A 19761-nucleotide genomic window follows, 5' to 3' on the forward strand; every position below is an offset into this window, starting at 1 on the left:
CCCTAGAAAGGGGCGTCAAAGAGGATGAGAGCCATGTTGTGCCCGGACCCTGTCGCGCCACGAGGCGCTACCGGCGAGTTGAGTTGTTTGGGAATGCAACCATAATCGAGCGGTAAATTTCATCCAAGGCTAAATACTGGCGAGACACCGATAGCGAACAAGTACCGCAAGACAAAGATGAAAAGGACTTTGAAAAGATAGTCAAAGAGTAGTTGAAGTTGTCGAGAGGGAAGCGGATGGGGGCTGACGATGTGTCTCGGTCGGATGTGGAACGGTGCAAGCCGGTCCGCCAATTGACTCGGGACATTGACCGATGTAGATTGTGGTGGTGGCCAAAGCCTAAGAGCATGGAGGCAAGCAAGAAAAACAACCCAATCGCAACTCATACACCCTCATGAACAATAGACCCAACACCACTAAATGTACCACACACCCACAATGCCAAAGCAAGAAAGTATATAGAAGCATCGAACAGAGCCATGTCTACATCGCTAGGTATGATGACAACTAAAAATGTACCAACCACAAATCATTAGTTTATGGAGATATCGCTTTGACAATCATTTTCTTCAAAAGAATTCACATTAGAAGAAATCACTTTTACAATCATTTTCATCAAAAAAGTTTACTTCAAGAGATATGATTTTCATAATCATTTTCTTTAAAAGAGTTTATTTCAGGAGAAATCGTTTTGACAATCATTTTCTTCAAAAGAGTATCCTTCAGGAGAAATCTTTTTCATAAAAAAAAGTTTACTTCAAGAGAAATCGCGTTCAGCCGAGATCACACGACCCGACGAGACATGCATAACACCATCTAAGAAGCCACCTAAAGCACCTCGCCGTTACTGGAATAGGAGAATGTTCAACACCTCAATCAGAGGATTACTTTTTCTTATAGAAAAACCGTCAAATATCATTTTCTTTGCAACAGATATATTCGTGATCAAATGCCACAAATCTATTGTTTAATGACCAATTAAACAAGTTGTAACGTAGAAAAGACTTATGCTGAGATGATATTAAAAATAAGAAACTGAAAACTTGAATAAATTCAATTAATTGCAATTAAGTCCTACATTATTCATAAAAAAATTATATACACCAATTATTTGAAAATTAAGATATTTGTAAATATCAAAATATAATGGAAAATATTATCTGAAAAATAAAAAAGATGATGAAAAATTAACACAATAAATAAATTATTAATGACTAATTAAAAAAAAGTACAAAAAATAAAATATTTAAATTAGAAAAATTCTAGCAATACTTTTTTTAAATAGTTTATTATTCAACACTCTGTTATTAAAACTGACAGTTCTGTGAATTTCAACTAATGAAGAGTGTTGATCAGACTTCAGAGAGTAACAGTTATCTAAATTTTAACTAATGAATAAGAGTGTTGATCAGAGAGTGTTTGAGAAAAAGTGATGGTAACAATCATGTTGGTGTTTGAATATTAATGAGGAATCCCTACATAGTATATGAAATTGTTGAAGGTTGGTTCTAGTAGCCCCTAGTGGCACGTTGAATGCTTCTATCCTTTTGCCTCTGTTCTCTGTCTTGTCTCACACTAGTCACTATCACTGTACGTTTCTTCTCCCCCCACGTGATCATCACACGCTACTCACTAATCAGATTATCACAACTCACACCACCATGGTCAATCATTTTGTTGAACTCCTCTGTTCCTATATACATCTGCATCTGCATACTTTGATTGTTACTTCTTCAGCTAGCTAAACTTTGATGGGGTTGTTGTCTTCCTTATAAACAGCTCGAATTTGAAGTGAGTTTGAGGCTGGATTTGAAGAACTTTCCTGTTTGTCATCTCTTTTATCTTCAAGGATTAATTATATTATCTAGTTTGACATCTTCCAGCTCTATCTGTTTGTGATAATATTCTTTATTATGTATGATTTTGCAACCTTTATTATAATTTTATAGCATGAATTAATTCTGACACTTAGAAGCTACTCATCAAAGTTTCCATTTAGAATTGGTTTCAACTTTAGAATCAATTATAGAAGCATGGAAGGATTTACAAAGTTGTTTTTTCTTTCTCAATTGGAGATTTTCCATTTCTATTTTTAATTAATTAATTTATTTAACTGGTGGTCTTTGAATTGGTGAGTGAGACATGTGGGGTAAGGTTCTCTGAGTTGGATTTAGGTTGGATATGTTAGATAATGACAATCTGTTGGCCATCCTCTAAGGATAATGGATAGATACCTTACAGAAAGCTAAGTGACATGCAAGTTGGACATTCTGATAAGCAGCTACATGTTAGGGTCTACTTTACTAATGATTTGAGGCTGTTATCACATGCTGCTATAGATGATTTTATTTTGTGGAAAAAACCTAAATCCAAGTTTTGTAACCTATATATGGATCATCAATCTTTATTCCACAGGTTTTTTCTGATGGTAGTGATTTTGAACAGGGGAATCATGAGCTCTTGAGGTGAAGTCCTTGCATTTTTTAATTGGGTATAAGAATCTTGTGGAGAAGCTACTTTGAGCTATCATATGAGGTTTGAGGCTTTGGCTATCTCATGAATCATCTGAAGCTCACAACATGAGGAGCCAAAGGACCATTGTTTGGTTTAGAAGGGACCTTAGAATTGAGGACAATCCTGCATTAACTGCTGCTGTTAAGGAGGGTTCAGTATTCCCTGTGTTCATATGGTGCCCTAAAGAAGAAGAGCAATTTTATCCTGGAAGAGTGTCAAGGTGGTGGCTGAAGCAGTCTCTTGCTCAGTTGGATCAGTCACTGAAATCTCTTGGAGCTGGACTTGTGCTGATCAAAACCCACAGTACTCTTTCTGCTCTTGTGGAGGGTATAAATGCTATTCAAGCAACAAAACTTGTATATAACCATCTCTATGGTAAGTACTGTTGTACAGCATTAGCCGTCTGTTTTAAATGCTTTTTCTAAAGTTGAATGGCTTCCTATTATAGAGTGTGTGCTTAGTTCCAGTTTGGGAAATCTCAGAATCTATTCTAATAGATTAAAATCAATTTTGGATGACAATATAGATGTTTGGGTATCATTTTGGAGAATGGATTTCAGTCCCAAAATCAATTCTGCTTGTATCTAGAGAATTGAACATAATCAACTATGAGATTTAACTAAGTTTCACAAAATTACCCTACAAAGACCACATTTTTTCATAAATGTATCCAAACATAAATCACTGCACATCGAACTCACTTTTACTAAAATAAATTTTGCCAAAATAAATTTTATCCAAAATCAGTTGTGAAAGTGCTGATCCCAACACGCATATAGTTAGTGCCCTTGTTGTTTTGAATCTCCAATGTTGAGAAAGTAAGTAAGTAGGCTTTTTGTATTGACAACTTTCAGAAGGTTTAGGATAGAGCTTCAACCTTCTAGGTAGGATAGTTCTTGAAATCAATCAGCTAAAATTCTATTCTGAGAAGATTTCTAGTTCTTTTTATCTTGGCTCTTTTATGTATTATCTGAAGTTATTATATGTTGAATATAAAGCAAATTGACATTGATAACTTTGACAAGTTACTGAAATGGTAAATGATATATAGCCATTATTATTGGGGGCACTCTATTACTAAAAATGAAGAATGCATATTTGTCAAAGCAGAGAAGTTTAATAGATAATTCATTGATTCTTGAAATGCCAGAACACTTTGAAAATCATTATATTGCAAGTAACATGGAGTTTTGGGTGAAGTGTGAACCTATATGTTTATTGAGACACAAATGCATGAACATATTAGAGTGACATATTTAATGCATGTAAATAAAAGAGTGACATGTTTCAAGCATTCTACTGCTTCTGTTTTGAGAGGGCAGCTTTAACTAGTTGAGACATGAGAATTAACTGGTATTACTATTAGCAGGATTTCACTATACTGAACAAAATAATTACCAGATATATTCTTTACATTTCAATGCTAGTCAGCTAACTGAAATTTCTTACCTTGATTGTTTTAACAGATCCTGTTTCACTTGTCCGTGATCACACCATCAAAGAAAAACTAGTGGAACTTGGCATCTCTGTGCAAAGTTACAATGGGGATCTATTGTATGAGCCATGGGAAGTGTATGACAAGAGTGGACATGCTTTCACAACCTTTGATCCTTTTTGGCAGAGATGCTTGCACATGCAAGCGAAAGCCGTTTCACTCATTCCTGCATGGCAATTAATTCCAGCTGAAGGTATCAAATGACTATATGCAGGTTACTACAGTATTATTTATTGTTTCTTGGTAATATGATTGTTAATATCATGAAGCAATTTTCCCAAAAACTTAGCTATCAGGTAAGGACACATAAATGGTTTTATATTATATTATATTTCTAACACATGCCTCACTCAAAAGCCATTGATCTTAATTTTGTTGGGCAGCCATGGTACTAGCTTAGCCACTGGATGCCCAATTGGCTCTTGCATGCACAATGCACAGAACCATATATCTTGTGGTAAAATTCATTTTTTTATCAGAATAACTGGGGAAAACAAGAATCAAACTTCAGACTAATTGATCAATGGAGGCTCTGATACCATGTCATAATCTAGCTATCCCTAAGATTTAAGTTATTGGGTGAACACAAATGAATGTTTTTTATAATACTTCTAAATGTTAATATCAGTTTTTCGCTATAGGAAGGAGGTATAGTTCTAAGATTAATATTATGGAATCTATAGGGGATGTGATCAAAGTTCTTCTGTTACTATATCATCTGTCTTCCAATTGTCTTCTTTATACATGGACATAGAAAACATGGGAAGGACTTCTATGTTTTTCTTTTTTATTTTGTTTGGAAGGTGCTGTAAAATAGAAAAACAGATCAGTTGGGAATTAATAATTCCTTTTTCTTCCACTATGGATGACAGGAAAAGTTGAAGACTGCTCAATTGAAGAACTAGGTCTTGAAAATGAATTAGAAAAAGCCAGTAATGCTTTACTAGGACGAGCATGGTCTCCAGGTTGGAGCAATGCTGACAAGGCTTTAACAGAATTTGTGGAGAAGCATCTACTGCACTACTCCAAGAATAGGCTAAAGGTTGGGGGAGACTCCACCTCACTCTTGTCCCCATATCTTCATTTTGGAGAAGTGAGTGTGCGGAAAGTCTTTCAATTGGCACGTATGAAGCAGATATTATGGGCTAATGAAGGCAACTGCGATGGCGAAGAGAGTGTCACTCTTTTCCTCAGGGCCATTGGTCTTAGAGAGTACTCACGCTATCTCTGTTTCAATTTTCCATTCACTCATGAGAGGCCACTTCTCGGGCATTTGAAGTTTTTTCCTTGGAATACTGATCCTGTGAACTTCAAGAGTTGGAGACAAGGAAGGACTGGCTATCCTTTAGTAGATGCAGGTATGAGAGAACTTTGGGCAACAGGGTGGATACACAACAGAACAAGAGTGATAATTTCCAGTTTTGCTGTGAAAGTGTTGCTTCTACCCTGGAGATGGGGAATGAAATATTTCTGGGATACACTGTTGGATGCAGACCTTGAAAATGATATCTTGGGCTGGCAGTATATCTCAGGATGCTTACCAGATGGTCATGAGCTTGAGCGCTTGGACGATCCTGAGGTTTGTTACATTTTCCATCATTCAAAGGTTTTACTGTTTGCTTGGTATCGATTAGATGTGAATTGTGATGATCTTATATTCAACAATTTAATTTCTATGCATTTTTAAGCTTGTGAAATCAACATGAGCTGTATAACATCATAATCTGCTATAACATTTGATTTTACTTCAGCAACATTTATTGTGACTTTATTCCCACCTAATAATAATATGGCACTTTTTGAGATCTAAGGAGTTTGATTACACTCAACCTAGTAGCTAGTAACACTGCATAAAATTGGAAGAAAATAATTTGTGCATAGACCAAAAACTTCCACAATTCAAGTTAACCGTCTTGCTTGTAGAAAAATTAGAGATTTTATTTTCATTCTTCATACAACGCATTTTATATCAGGTGAAATTTATCTGTTAATATTGACTTACAAGTTTTGAAAGGAATAATTGTTAAATACTTTATTTATATTTCCTTCGCATTTGACATAGATAATTTGAAGTTCTGATTCATGTATTAGTTTAGGGAATACCAGTTGTATTTTGAGCTATTTTTTATTATTAGTCTAATTGAATATCCATGACTTTCTTGATTCTATTTTCTTTTCAAAAGCTCTGTAGATGAGAAGTCCTAAGCAAAATTGCTGTAGTTTAAAGAGATGCTTTGCTAACTGAGACTAGTATCTCTCTTTTAAATGCTACCTCTTCAGAGTCTAAAAAAACCATAATGCATAGAAGCAAGCATTCTGACATTTTTAGTTTTGGTCTCATTTTTGAGACAGATTCTAGGGGCGAAATTCGATCCAGAGGGTGAATATGTAAGGCAGTGGCTACCCGAGTTAGCACGAATGCCAACTGAGTGGATCCACCACCCTTGGGACGCACCACTTAGTGTTCTTGCAGCGGCAGGAGTTGAGCTGGGTCAAAATTATCCAAATCCAATAATTGATATAGATTTGGCCAGAGATAGACTGACTAAAGCTATATTCAAGATGTGGGAAGCTGAGGCGGCAGCAAAATCTGAAGCAAGGAGTGAAGAAGTTGTAGACAACTCCAACAGTGCTGAAAACTTAGACATTCCAAAAGTTGTCTTGCAGGGCAAGACTCTGGGCCCTACTGTTTCAGCTAATGATCAGGAGGTGCCTGCACTTCAGGACCCCAAGAATGGTCAACCTATTCGGAAGAGATCGAAATGTGTCGCTGAGGCGGGACAGAACCAGGATAATTCACAAAATCATGATAAAGATGCTGAGGTTTCAGTGTCAGGCATTGATCAAGACGTGTGTTCTACAGCCGACTCTTCATGTAAGAAGCAGAGTACAACTACAAGCACATATTCATTTTCTGTCCCGCAACAGTGTTCCTCATCTTCTAGTCTGAAATGGCCATGGCAAGAATAGATTGACATGGAGCAGAGTTGAAAGAAAGATGGTAAGTTGCTTATATTTTCAAAGGAGAAAAGAAATGAAAATATAGTCTTAAACAAAGAAAATCCTCAGAACAGTTATTTGAATAAATGTTTGCGATAATACTCAAGCCCTGGAAATAAGAACTGTTTTTAATAGTAGTTTTTTAAAACTCTTAATCTCAAATGAGTTTTTCTGTTTTTAAAAACTAAATTTTGTTTTATAATAAAAAAGGCCCTAGATTCCCTCCTATCATTTTCAGAGCCTTGTGCACATGCCCAGTTGATCTCATGACCCTTCAGTTTTATGATACTGTTGATAATACTTTTGGAACTGAGCATGATCATTAGTGCATAGTAGTTTGTAATTCATTGGGATTCATAGTTTCTTTTATTAGAAAAATCTTGATTTCTAGAGGAGTGCTAGCAAAACTCTCTTAAACAAAATCATTCTAATTGTTTGAAATTCACATGGAACCCTCCCCATATTAAATGGAACCCATACATTGGAGTGGAATCCACATGTTATAGTAGATATCACATGAATTTTAACCAATGAGAAAACGTTTGTTGGAGAGAGTCTGCTAAGAGAGTTTATGGCTTAGCATCTCGATTGAGGTTTTCTTGTTTTTATTACCCTCCCTTTATGATTTTTTGTTGGATCTGTATGCTACTAATAAAAATTAATTTTCAATGCAGAAGCTATGTGAGGTTAATGCTGCTCTTACTCATAAATATCCAGTAGCAGCTGGTTAACTCATGGGAAGAAAATCTTGTGATATTTAAGTGCGGCAGTTGATTTAGCCTATGCTTTGACTTTGTTTTCTGTGGCTATTTTCTCAATCTGGGGTGCAAAAGCTTTTTAATCCTACAATAGAATACAGGGTTGGAAAAATAGCCAACATTGTAAATTATGTCTGTTGATGGGGAGGTCCATAATAATACATATTCTGACGATCCTGCATACTAACTATAAATTAATATCCTACACAATAAATTATCCTCATATCATCATCATTTTATTCTTAGTACTTGAAGAGTTCTGCCTACCTTTCTGGGAAAAAAAGAATATACTGTCAAAGTTTTAGCTGAAAAACCTATGCTGATTGCTGACTTTCTCTTTTAGCAGGATTTTGTATTGATTTGTGGTTTGTTTAAACACTTCTTTTCTCATTCAATCAAAGTGTTAGCAGATTGGTTAGAGAGAATTTGAAGAGAGAGGAAACATAATTGTGAAACTAAATGAATGAAGGAATTGAATTTCTCATTATGTGCATTGTGTTAACAGCTACTTATACAAAATGGTAAGAACTAAGTGAATCTAACTGAGATGAAACTAAGTAACTCTATCACCAACTGAAACTTCTACTACTTACTTCAAATAGAAATCATAACCTCTATCACCCCCTCAAGCTGGAGGATAATATGATACAATTTGATTAAAAGAAGATGGTGGCAGAGGTTTTGTGAACTATTCTGCAAGATGTAAAGTAGTATAGACAGGTACGTACTATTGGTTTGGATCAAACGACAAGGAAGAGTTGTGAAGTTTATGGTCTTTTGTTCCTGGGTTTTTATTTGTTTGAATTAGTTTCTATCTTTAGCAGTGTAATTACAAACTAGTTGGTTTGATGCCTGATGCATCTATTTGATGTTGTCTCTATTGAGATTTTAGTTTCTCAAGTGTCATTTGACCTATAATTAATATACTCTTCACAAAAAAAAAGAGACTAAACCATTGCGATCCGCATGAAAATTTAAGCTGACCTAAATCATAGTTTGTTAAGTGCCCACTAGTATGCTTAAATTTTGAGCTATGATTATTTACACTTCCACTCAGGGATAGAACTAGAAAAAATGGATACGGGAGGCGAAGATTCAACATATTAAGCAAAATTAACAAATACTAGGTGAAAGAATCAGTTTAATTTTTTTTAGGAATCTAAGTACTATTATTGAACATTAGTTTCCTCTTGCGGTCTTCTAAATAGGAAATCATTTCATTCGTTAATGTTTTCCATGTTAAATGTCTTAGAATATTTATTTCTCTTGTGTAGTTGGTCACTTTGCATTTTATGACTCATTGAGTTGAGGGAGAACAAAACAGTGAAAGGCAATTCAATATGTAAGATTCATTTGTCCACTATAGCAGTTCCATCAGACAACTTTGGTCTTTATTTTGTAAACAAAAAGAAATTTAATTCTAGGAGGCCATACATCAATAGAACCTCACTTATTCAGCTCCTAACCTACACACACAGACCTTATAGTTTCAGCACAAAACGTGCTCCCTAAGTTTGATTGGACCAGAACAATCAAACTCTAAGTAGAAGAGGTAAATCTAAAGTTTTGACAATTGTCATGCTCCAAGAACAGTGATCTGAACCCAAGCCTTGAAGCTGCCAAATCAAATTTGAGCAAGTTGTTCTCCAACTGATGAGCTCCAATAGTGATAGAAGTCACAGGGTGTGAACCACCATTCACAAATCCAACTTGTGAAGCTTTTGGGTTTGACCCAGCATCCACAAAACCCAAGCAAATCACATCATCAAACTGCACCATTGAGTTAGCCCCAATAATGGGCCACTCCACCCCATTCTGCAGCACAAGATCAATAGCAGGCACACCAGGTCCAATTCTTGAAAAAGAAATGTCCTTAGTTGCAAAACAAGTCCCAAATGGAGCAACAGGTGAAACAGTAGGAGCACCCAAACTTTTCACAAAAGCATCAGCAACAGCTTTGTAAATAGTTGTCTCCATCACAGTGTAGGGATTAACAGTGCTGATTTTAGTCCCTCCAACTCCATTTTTGTTTATAGACAAAAGGGTTGTGTTCAAAGGTACATTTTTCTCAGAAACTTTGATGGATTTCACTCCAATGAAATACTCCACTGATGGTTCACCCAAGAAAGCACTAGGAGCAGTGCTAACAGGGTTTGTAATCAGAGGAGTATAGGTGAGAACTTTGGACACATCCTGGTTCAAATTATAAGGCCCATCACCAAAAAACATCACCCCATCAGCTCCAGAGTTAGCAGTCAAGCAAATTGCAAATTTTCTATGGAAGCTGAAAGCAGAGGAAAACTGTGAAGGGAGTGAAACTCTGGTTCTACCAAGACCAGCCATGCCTGTGACACCTTTAGCAAGACCATTTTGAACAACCTTTGACCCACAAATGAAGAGGAAGTTAGGCACAGAAACAACCTTGGTAGGGGTGGTTCCATCTGTGGAATTAACAGAGACAACATCTGAATGAATGTCACCATAACTGGAGACACCAGTGACAGTGTTGCTTGGTGAACGGCCACAGATTTTGTCACCACTGCAACCAGTTAGGCCGAAAAGTGAGCACTGTGAAGACCCACATCGGGCAGGTTTGAAGGTGGATGAGACATACTGGCGGTTTTCACAGTTCACCCAGAGGTAACCGCCACCAAGATCAAGTGTTAGTTTAACTGGGACAAGTGGTGTTCTTTGTTTGATTTGAGTGATGTATTGAGGAAGAGAGGAAGTGACATCTTTGGTGATGGGGAGAACAAGTGCTTTTGGTCTGAATGAGGTTTGTGCTATGGAGGAGGTGATCATCAATGAGAGAAAGGATGAAAAGATGAAGAGTTTTAGTGAGGTAGCCATTGGAACAAGCATGATTAATTGAGAAAAATATGTGGATAAAGTGGGAAATGTGAGTTAGATATGATTAATTGAGAAGGGAAGATGCCATGTTATATATAGATTTTTCATGTAAGACTTTTCTTCAGGTCTTGGATGATATAGTATAATAGTACATGTTTAGCAACTTGAGCTCACAGATTACAAGGGGTGAATGTCAAAATTGGCAACTAGGTTGATGAGATGCGATTGCCAGCTCAAGTTTGCATTAAATCTTGCGTCCTTTACTAAAACATAGAGAGTCGGTACGTAAGTCGGTCTCTGAAAACTACAGAAATCAAATCAACATATAATTTGATAAAGCCTTGTCCTTAAGATGAAAAAGAAAATATAACTACTTTATATATAGTATATTTTTTGTTACACTTGGAAATCAACTGATGAATGAATGTACTTTTTTGTTACACTTTGATTATTTTATAGTTTTTATTCAGTTTTTACTTCATGTTTGTAAAATTCAGAGGTAGAGGATCATCTAGGAGAGTGAGAGAGAGGCTTCCAAGCTTGTAATTCAGGTTCTTAGCCAGCCATGCTTGACTAATCTCTCTTCTTATGCTTTGGTTTTCATGTAAGACTTTTCATATTTGGGTTATAATCTTAAGTTCTTTCCCACATGTTCTTCTTCTTTTCTTGAATCCCATTTTCTGAATTTCAATCCAAGCCTGTATGCATGCTTGCTTTATGCTATTCTATAATCAGAACGGAAGTTTGTTATAGATTAGGGAACCGATCTGGGATTACCCCTTCTATCTTGGCTACTAGGAATAGAGAAAGGGTTGAGGTTTGTTGGCCTGAATTTGCATGATCTAAAACCTCATATAAATGACTAAGTACACAAGGAATTGGGCTTAGCTTTTAGTGTGGGAGAATTGCTTATGTGAGGAATCAATAAGTGAGTACCTAGGCTATAGCATCAAGGAGAGATTCATGAGAACATGTGCTTAGAATGATGTACTTGAATTGACTAGTTGAGCAAGAACCCAAAGCATGTTCTTTTCTGAGTTTTTGTTTATTTTATCTTTACTACATCGACATATCTCTATTTCAATAAAACAAACCTTCATACTCAAGACTTAAACTGAATTTAGTCACTCACAATCCCTGTGGTTCGATATTTAAAACCGGGTGGATTCGTACACTTGCGGATTTACCAACAAATAACAGATAGTAGAATTTGCGACATGGAAAAAAACTCGCAGAAATAGTTCTCAGTTCGTGAAAATCTGACCACCATAAGCACGGATCACCTCATAGAAATGATAACCGAAAAGTGAATACACCAAACCATCAAAATTAGCCGTAAGCTAGCTGGTGAGCTTGGCAGGAAGAAAAAAGCAACAATCCAAGGGTTATTCCGCTCATATACCAAATTGAAAGCATTTTGTAAAATACCCCTAAATAATAGCAACTTAATACAAGTGTAACTTGAAAACACTGATTTTGTGTGTCAAGTGCCCAATCCCTTAATTGTCGACCTATATAAAAAAAAGAGTACAAATTATATCACAACTAATTAAAAATTGACCTATCAAAATACATGTTAAATATCTACCTGAGATGAACTTGAATTCATTTATCTCGATGTCACCATCCAAATCAATCCCATGGTCGCAAAAGAAAAAAAAAAACTAGAAGTATATCAGCATGCGAAGCTTCCATGGTCATGTAATAGATAGGAAAAATAACACATGAGAGTCTTTTCTTTGTTTCCTTCTTCTCTCCAACTCTCAGCTCTTTTCCTGTTTTAAAAACACTACTATCTTCATATCTTATTTTTTTGTGTAGGGTTAGGTGCCAAATATATTCATTTCATCATTTGTCTTCAAATCATTGTCAAATTTTTCTGTTTCGAATGAGAACGAGATACTGATGTTTATTCTCTGAAAATGTCAAAATTGTTAATGACAAAACTACTGATATTGTATCTCTCTGCAATTCACCCACTTTACTTTTTAAATTCTCTCAGGTTGTGTTTGGATGAGGGATTGTAGAAATTCAAGGGATTTCAAATGCTAGGGAATTCAATTGAATTCCCTTGAATTTCAAATATTATTGTTTGGATAAAAAGGTGAAATTCCCTCAATTGTAAAATTCTTTGTTTGGGTAATATAATTGAAGTTCCTTGGTTTAATTTTTTTATCTTAATATAATCGGCCAAAAACCCTAAAAACCAGCCCGACTCTCAAAAACCGTCCGAAAACTTAAAAGTCGACATAAAACCTTAAAAAGTGGCCGAAAAACCGAAAGTCGGCCGAAAACTCGAAAACCCAATAAACGGCCGAAAACCCTAAAATCGGCCGAAAACCTTAAAAATCGGCCCGACTCTAAAAACTCGGCTGAAAACTCAAAAGTTGACACGAAACCCAAAAAAGCGGCCCAAAACCCTAAAATGGCCTGAAAACTCTAAAAATATGCCGAAAAAGTGAAAGTCGGCTCAAAACTAAAAAATCGGCCCATAACCCTAAAAATCAACCCAACTCTAAAAAATCGGCCGAAAACTCAAAAGTCGGCACAACCCTAAAAATCGGCCCGACACTCAAAAATTGACTGAAAAACCTAAAACCCGACCTTTCGGGTTCGGGTTTTCATTCGATTTTTAGGGTTTTGGGCCGATTTTGAGTTTTCAGCCGAATTTCGAGTTTTCGGCTGATTTTAGGGTTTTGGATCAATTTTTGAGTTTGGGGCCGACTTTCATGTTTTCGGCTGATTTTTAGGGATATCGGCCGATTTTTAGGGTTTCGTGCCGACTTTCGAGTTTTCGGCCGCTCTTTGAGAGTCGGTCCCATTTTTAGGGTTTTGAGCTTACTTTTGTGTTTTCGGCCGATTTAGGGTTTTGGGTTATTTTTTAGTTTCGGGACGACTTTCACGTTTTCTTTCAAATTTTAGGATTATCGGGCGATTTTTTGGGTTTTGTGCCGACTGTTGAGTTTTCGGATGATTTTTGAGTTTTCAGCCGATTTTAGGGTTTGGGTCAATTTTTGAGTTTCTGGCCGAATTTCAAGTTTTCGACCGATTCTTAGGGTTTTGTGCTAACTTTCAATTTTTCGGCCGATTTTGGAGAGTCGGGCCGATTTTTAGGGTTTTGGACCAACTTTCAGGTTTTTCGGCCAATTTTTGAGTGTCGGGCCAATTTTTAGGGTTAAGGCCGATTTTTTAGTTTTTGGCCGACTTTCGAGTTTATGGCCCATTTTAGGGTTTTAAGCCGAGATTAATTTTTTTTGACTGAATTTAGACAGGGTTAAGGGAGAGATGAAGAATTTGAAATTCCTTCCTATTTTGAGGTGATTTTCTATTGAGTAAAATACCTCATTTAATTACTAGTAATTTGACCCCACATTAGATATCCAAAAAGGGTATTTTAATTGAATTGATTTGAAATACCCTCTAAAATTACATTTCCCTCAAATATTCATCCATCCAAACACAACCTTAGTATTGGTTTTTGGTTTTCATTGAGCAGAGATTTTCATCGTCATCATCCAATATAACGTTAATGTTTTGGTATGCAAAAACTGAAAAATCATAAAGAACGGAGCGTAAGTGATTAACGTCATTCATGGAGCTACAAGGAATCATCCCAATCTATTCCAACTAATAGCATTCTTCTTAACATGTCACTTTAAAGTGGTATTTGAATTAGAATTAAGACAAACCAACTAGTTTTCGATTAATATTGGCCCAAACAATCATAACAAAAAGGTAAAAAAATGTGTTGGGCTGAGAAGGCTCGTTAGTCTTAGTGGGTGGATTATTTTATACTTAATCTCAATAATTTTTAAAAAATTAATGTTTTCAGGAATAAAAACCCTAATCACTTAAGTCTGTACCACTTCCCCTCACTCTCAACGTCTTTCTCACTTGTCAAATCCAATCTCCTATTTTCTTAAAACCCTAGAGGACTAGGCACGACCACTACCTCTTGTTTCTCCGGCACGGTCAACCTATTTTTAGCATGACTTTTGTCACCTTTATTCGACTCATGCACCAAATTTAAAGAATTTTGAAAAATGCCCCAAGTGCTCATAAGAAACATACAAGTTAAATATCTACATGAGATGGGCTCGAATTCATTTATCTCGATTCCACTATCAATTTCAATCCCACGACCACTATAAAATAATAGAAGTATATCATCACGCGCAACCTCTAAGGTCATGTTATACATCTCTTACAGAATCTCTTAAGGAGTAGAAACATCATGATCATCATAGTCCAATATAACGTTAATGTCTTGCTCCACAAAACCACATAAACCATAAAGAACAGAGCTTAAGTTTTTTTTATAAGCCAAATTGTATTCAAACTTAAGCACAAAGGGTGCTAGAACCCAAATACATAGAATTATCAAGTAAAAAAAATTAAAAGATAAAGGTTAAAACATAGCACGTCAAGAAATACAACAACAAATGGTATTGTGGTTAGCCAGAAAATGAGAAATCATATCGGTTAAGTGCAGAAGTTTAGCATATTCACCTTGGACTTATTAAGTGTGCATTGACTCTCCAACATAACTATTTGCAAGTCACCTCAGATACGTGACAAGAAACACAATCCAGTAAAATTGATCCATAAGTTGAGACAAAATATGACTCACAATAGGTTTTTCCTAAAACATCAAAGTCTATTACAATTGTAAAAAACTAAGGTTTAGAAAACCTAAAGGAAAATCTAGCATGGAGAATTTTATAATGAATTGATAGTAGTAATTAGCGACATGAAGAAATACTTGCTGAAATATTAGTCGGTTCGTGAAAATTTGACCGCCATAAGGGCGGATCACCTTACATAAATAATAACCGTAAAGTGAATACACCAAACTACCAAAATTAGTCGTATAAGCTAGATGGTGAGCTTGCAGGCAGGAAGAAAAAGCAACAATTCAAGGGTCATTCTACTCATCCACCAAATTGAAAGCATTTTGAAAAATGAAACCTGAATAACATCAACTTTATACAACTGTGGCAGAGGCTTCTCTCTTCTCACCTCAACAAAGAGAAAATGCAAACTTGTACCAAAAAAAATTTGGATTTAATTGAGATGGGAGGAAAAGGTTGGGAAGAAGAGTGATCCTTGCCTAGCCGGGGAACGCGTGTGTTTGTCATGTTTGTTGCCTTGGCATGATATACATCTCTTACAGAATCCCTTGAGCAGTGGACACATCATGATCATCATAATCCAATATAATGTTAATGTCTTGCTCCACAAAACCACATAAATCATGAAAAACAAAGCTTAAGTTTTTTTTATAAGTCAAATTGTATTCAAACTCAAGCATAAGGGGTGCTAGAACCCAAATACATATAAGTATCAAGTTAAAAAGGAAAATATAGAGGTTAAAACATAGCACCTCAAAGAAATACAACAGCAAATCGTATTGTGGTTACACAGAAAATGAGAAATCATATCAATTAAGTGCAGAAGTTCAGCCTATTCACTTGAATTTATTGAGTGTGTATTCACTCTCTAACTAATATTCCTTCAACCCACCCACATACGTGAAAGGCAACACAATTCAGTAAAAAAATGCATAAGTTGTGGGAAAATAAGACAAAATATGACTCATAATAGATTTTTCGTAAAACATCAAAGTCTATTACAATTGTATAAAACTAAAGTTTAGAAAACTTAAAGGAGAATCTATCATGGAGAATTTCATAACGAACGGATAGTAGTAATTAGTGACATGAAGAAATACTTGCAGAAATAGTTCTCGGTTCATGAAAATATGACCACCATAAGCGCAGATCACCTCACGGAAATGATAACCGAAAAGTGAATACACCAAACCGCCAATATTGGTCGTATAAGCTAGCTAGTGAGCATGGCAGGAAAAAAAAGCAACAATCTAAGGGTCATTAAACTCATCTACCATACTAAAGCATTTTGTAAAATGTCTTGAATAACAACAACTTAATACTAACTTGAAAACACTGATTTTGTGTTTCTAGTGCTCAATCCCTTAATTGTCGACCTATATAAATAAAGAGTACAAATTATATCATAACTAGTTAAAAATTGGTCTGTCAAACATACATGTTAAATATCTACTTGAGATGGACTCAAATTCCTTTATCTTGATGCCACCATCCAAACAATCCCATGGTCGCAAAAAAAAAAACCATAAGTATATCAGTAGGCGAAGCTTCCTTGGTCATGTAATTCATATCTTGTAGAATCCCTTGAAGAGTGGGAAGATCGTCATCGTCATCATCCAATATAACGTTAATGTCTTGCTCCACAAAACCAAAGAAATCATAAAGAACATAACTTTAGTTTTCTTATGATAAGCCAAATTGTATTCAAACTCAAGCACAATGGGTGCTAGAACCCAAATACATAGAAGTATTAAGTAAAAAAAAAAAAGCAAAAGATAGAGGTTAAAACCTAGCACCTCAATTCACTACCAAGAGAGAGTAACAGAAAGAGGGCATGACCTGAGATCTTCGCCATGTGGAGGAGGATTCTCTCTTCTCACCTCAAAACCCTAGTCTCTGCTTCTTCTTATTCTTATCCCCGATCTATTTCTGTTGTCGCCGATCATAATCACACCCCTATTTCACTCTCCCGCACTTCTCTGCGGATACTATTTCGATAAAAAAAGGTTGACAATGTATTTCCTATCGTTATTGGCTACGAGCATGAGGAGGAGCTAGAAGCTGAGCTTGAGGGAAGGGATATCCTTGAAAGATGGAGCTTGAAGCTTGAAGCTGATTCGGGTCGTTGATCTATCCGATCCTCTATGCCATTATTCATCAATGACACGACTGAAATCTTCTTTAAGTAGATGCCAAAAGAATAGCAAGCAATAGGAAAAATACTACGTGAGCGTCTTTTCCTTGTTTTTTACTTCTCTCCAGCTCTCAGCTCTCTTCTTGTTTTAAAAACACAACCCTTTTCATCTTTTATAAACAACTCTTTTTTTGTGTGCAGGGTTAGGTGCCAAACATATCCATTTGTCTTCTGATAATTGTCAAACTTTTCTGTTTCGTATAATGACTTCTGCTTGAAGAGGACGAGATATTGATGTTTACCTATGATCTTATGCTTAACTTTGAATGATGGATTTAATCCTAGGGCTGCTCAAAAAAGCCGGACCGAACCGGACCCGGTTCACCCGAGCCCAACTCAATGCAAACGGGTGGTCCAAAACGGGTTCACGGGTCAGCGGGTCACATTTTCGGTTCGATATGGGTTCACACGGGCGGGTTCGGTTCAGAAAAATAAAAACCGTCGGTGACTGGCCCGACCGAACCAGACATAACAGCAGACCAAACTTACTTACTTTTCCCCTCAATAATATTACTTTTCTTATTCTAGTATTACTTTTTCTGAAAAGCTATGCTACTCACGTGGCTTCGATACCTTAGCCTCTGACTCATAGGCCATTAGGCCTTCCATTGCCATCATTTAACTCCCTCGGTGAATTAAATAATAAGTAAATCTAGTAATCTACCACATAATTACATAAAGTCTAGACTCTAGAATATTCATTCATGCCATTCATTTATCTTTCTAGTCTCATCACAGTACCAATGTCATTTGCATAGCAGAAAATGAATTGCAGTGGCTTAGTATTAAGTGCTTTGTTCCTCATCCAAGCTTGAAGCTTTACAAACCCATAGTCGCTACTCGCCACTTCCCGATTCAGATCCTAACCTGGAGACATACCGCAATGAAGCTGAATGAGAGCTTACTAACAATCGATTTTCGTCTCTTTCTCCTCTGTTGAATCCAAGCCACCAAGCACAGCATTGCAGTACCATGGAAGAATCACCATCGTTCATCATTTTCCTCCGCTTCACAACACCTTAAAATCACCACTGAGCCTACAACCCCTTATGCGCAATATTCTTTCTTCTTTTTCTTCTTTTTGGCGAAAATTTTCTGGGTTTGGACAATGTAAAAAGTTGCCAAACCTAACTTACAGACCTGACAAAACCCACCCGTGAACCCGTTCACCGACAAACCCGCAATCCGACAATACCGAGGCTCTGGTCGGACAGAAACGGACCAGGATTTTGGAGTTTCGGTTTCAATCGGATTTGGCTTTTACGGCCCGAATCCGACCGCAACCGACCGTTGCTCAGCCCTATTTAATCCAATGGAAATAATATTTTCATTATTGAAATTATTTTATGAGTGTTTCATTCTTCGTTTGTTGGAGAATTCGGCTGCGCTTTGTAAAACGGTTGATACGATGCATTTTCGCTTAGAGCACCTTCTTGCCATCGAATTATTATTCGAGGGAGAAATAAATATTTTCCTTATCATTATGATAATATACGCATAATTTGGTGAATTTTGACTATAATATTGCTATGGGGTCGAGAAACTCGCCCGGTAGTGTTTCCGGCCTGTAAATGAGGAAATCACGAAATTAATCAGTCATTCTCTTAGGTTGGAGTTGTACAATAAGATTTTGAGTTGTGGAGGGAAAAGAAATAGATTTGGCTCATGAATCGAGAGCTATGTACTAGTATCATGATGAAATAGGCCAAGCTCACAATTCTTCCCATTTATGTCAAGCTAGCCGTCCACCTTCTCTTCAAGCTCACTCAATCATATTTTTCTGATTGAGGTGATGGAAAAGAGAGAAGTTTAGAGAGAAGAGTGAGAGAGAGAGAGTGTAGAGAAGCTTACCTTCATTTTCTTCTTCCTAGAGTTGAACCCATGCACTAATCACCTCCAAACACCATCAAGAAATGATCTTTTGCTCTTCTACTCTTCACGAAGGAGCTAGCACTCAAGGTGAGGATCATGTTTATTGTTTCCAAACTCAAAAAGGAGCCATCACTCTCTTTAATCCCTTCAAAATCTGAGTTGTTATTGCGTTTGTGATGAGCTTGTAACTTTTTTGGCTTCTTGTTTGTGAAAGGAGTTTTGAAAAAGGTTGATGCTTGTTGTTAGAGCATCAAGCTATTGTGTTTTGAAGTATAGGTTTTGAAAATGGAAGCCGAGTAAGAGACCACTCATCATAAGCCTTGTCTTTGTTCAAAAGGTTGAGTCTTGATGTTTCAATATGCTCATGAAGTAATGACTTCAAGAGGAGATTTGCAAGCTTTGTTTTGCTAGCCTTGAGGACTAAAGGTCCAGGTTTTAACTCCAAAA

General features: G+C 36.4%; 2 protein-coding genes across 5 annotated transcripts; one reads left to right on the forward strand and one right to left on the reverse strand.

The window, feature by feature from the left end:
- Positions 1-1626: 1626 nt before the first annotated feature.
- Positions 1627-8015, forward strand: LOC130717986 (cryptochrome-1-like). 4 transcript variants are annotated; one of them, XM_057568412.1, is made up of 6 exons: positions 1627-1791; positions 2446-2889; positions 3981-4202; positions 4882-5588; positions 6362-7010; positions 7687-8015. In XM_057568412.1, exons 2-5 carry the CDS (start codon positions 2580-2582, stop codon positions 6977-6979), a joined length of 1857 nt encoding a protein of 618 aa, XP_057424395.1. In that variant the 5' UTR covers positions 1627-1791; positions 2446-2579; the 3' UTR covers positions 6980-7010; positions 7687-8015. The 4 variants fall into 4 exon arrangements, with proteins under 4 accessions (XP_057424395.1, XP_057424391.1, XP_057424394.1 ...); XM_057568408.1 differs by having other exon boundaries at positions 1629-1791; positions 7684-8015; XM_057568411.1 differs by lacking the exon at positions 1627-1791 and adding an exon at positions 1806-1824 and having other exon boundaries at positions 7684-8015.
- A 1076-nt stretch (positions 8016-9091) lies between these two features.
- Positions 9092-10733, reverse strand: LOC130717987 (probable aspartic proteinase GIP2). The gene has a single exon (XM_057568413.1). It carries the CDS (start codon positions 10627-10629, stop codon positions 9307-9309), a length of 1323 nt encoding a protein of 440 aa, XP_057424396.1. The 5' UTR covers positions 10630-10733; the 3' UTR covers positions 9092-9306.
- Between the last annotated feature and the right edge of the window lie 9028 nt (positions 10734-19761).

The sequence above is a fragment of the Lotus japonicus genome, chromosome 5 (assembly GCF_012489685.1).
Source record: "Lotus japonicus ecotype B-129 chromosome 5, LjGifu_v1.2".
In the NCBI taxonomy this organism is placed as follows: domain Eukaryota; kingdom Viridiplantae; phylum Streptophyta; class Magnoliopsida; order Fabales; family Fabaceae; genus Lotus; species Lotus japonicus.

Coding starts and splice junctions, on each gene's coding strand:
- LOC130717986 (XM_057568412.1), top strand. CDS start 2,580: ATGAGGAGCCAAAGGACCATTGTTTGGTTTAGAAGGGACCTTAGAATT. Junction 2,890..3,980: donor TGTATATAACCATCTCTATG/GTAAGTACTGTT, acceptor TTGTTTTAACAG/ATCCTGTTTCACTTGTCCGT. Junction 4,203..4,881: donor GCAATTAATTCCAGCTGAAG/GTATCAAATGAC, acceptor TATGGATGACAG/GAAAAGTTGAAGACTGCTCA.
- LOC130717987 (XM_057568413.1), bottom strand. CDS start 10,629: ATGCTTGTTCCAATGGCTACCTCACTAAAACTCTTCATCTTTTCATCC.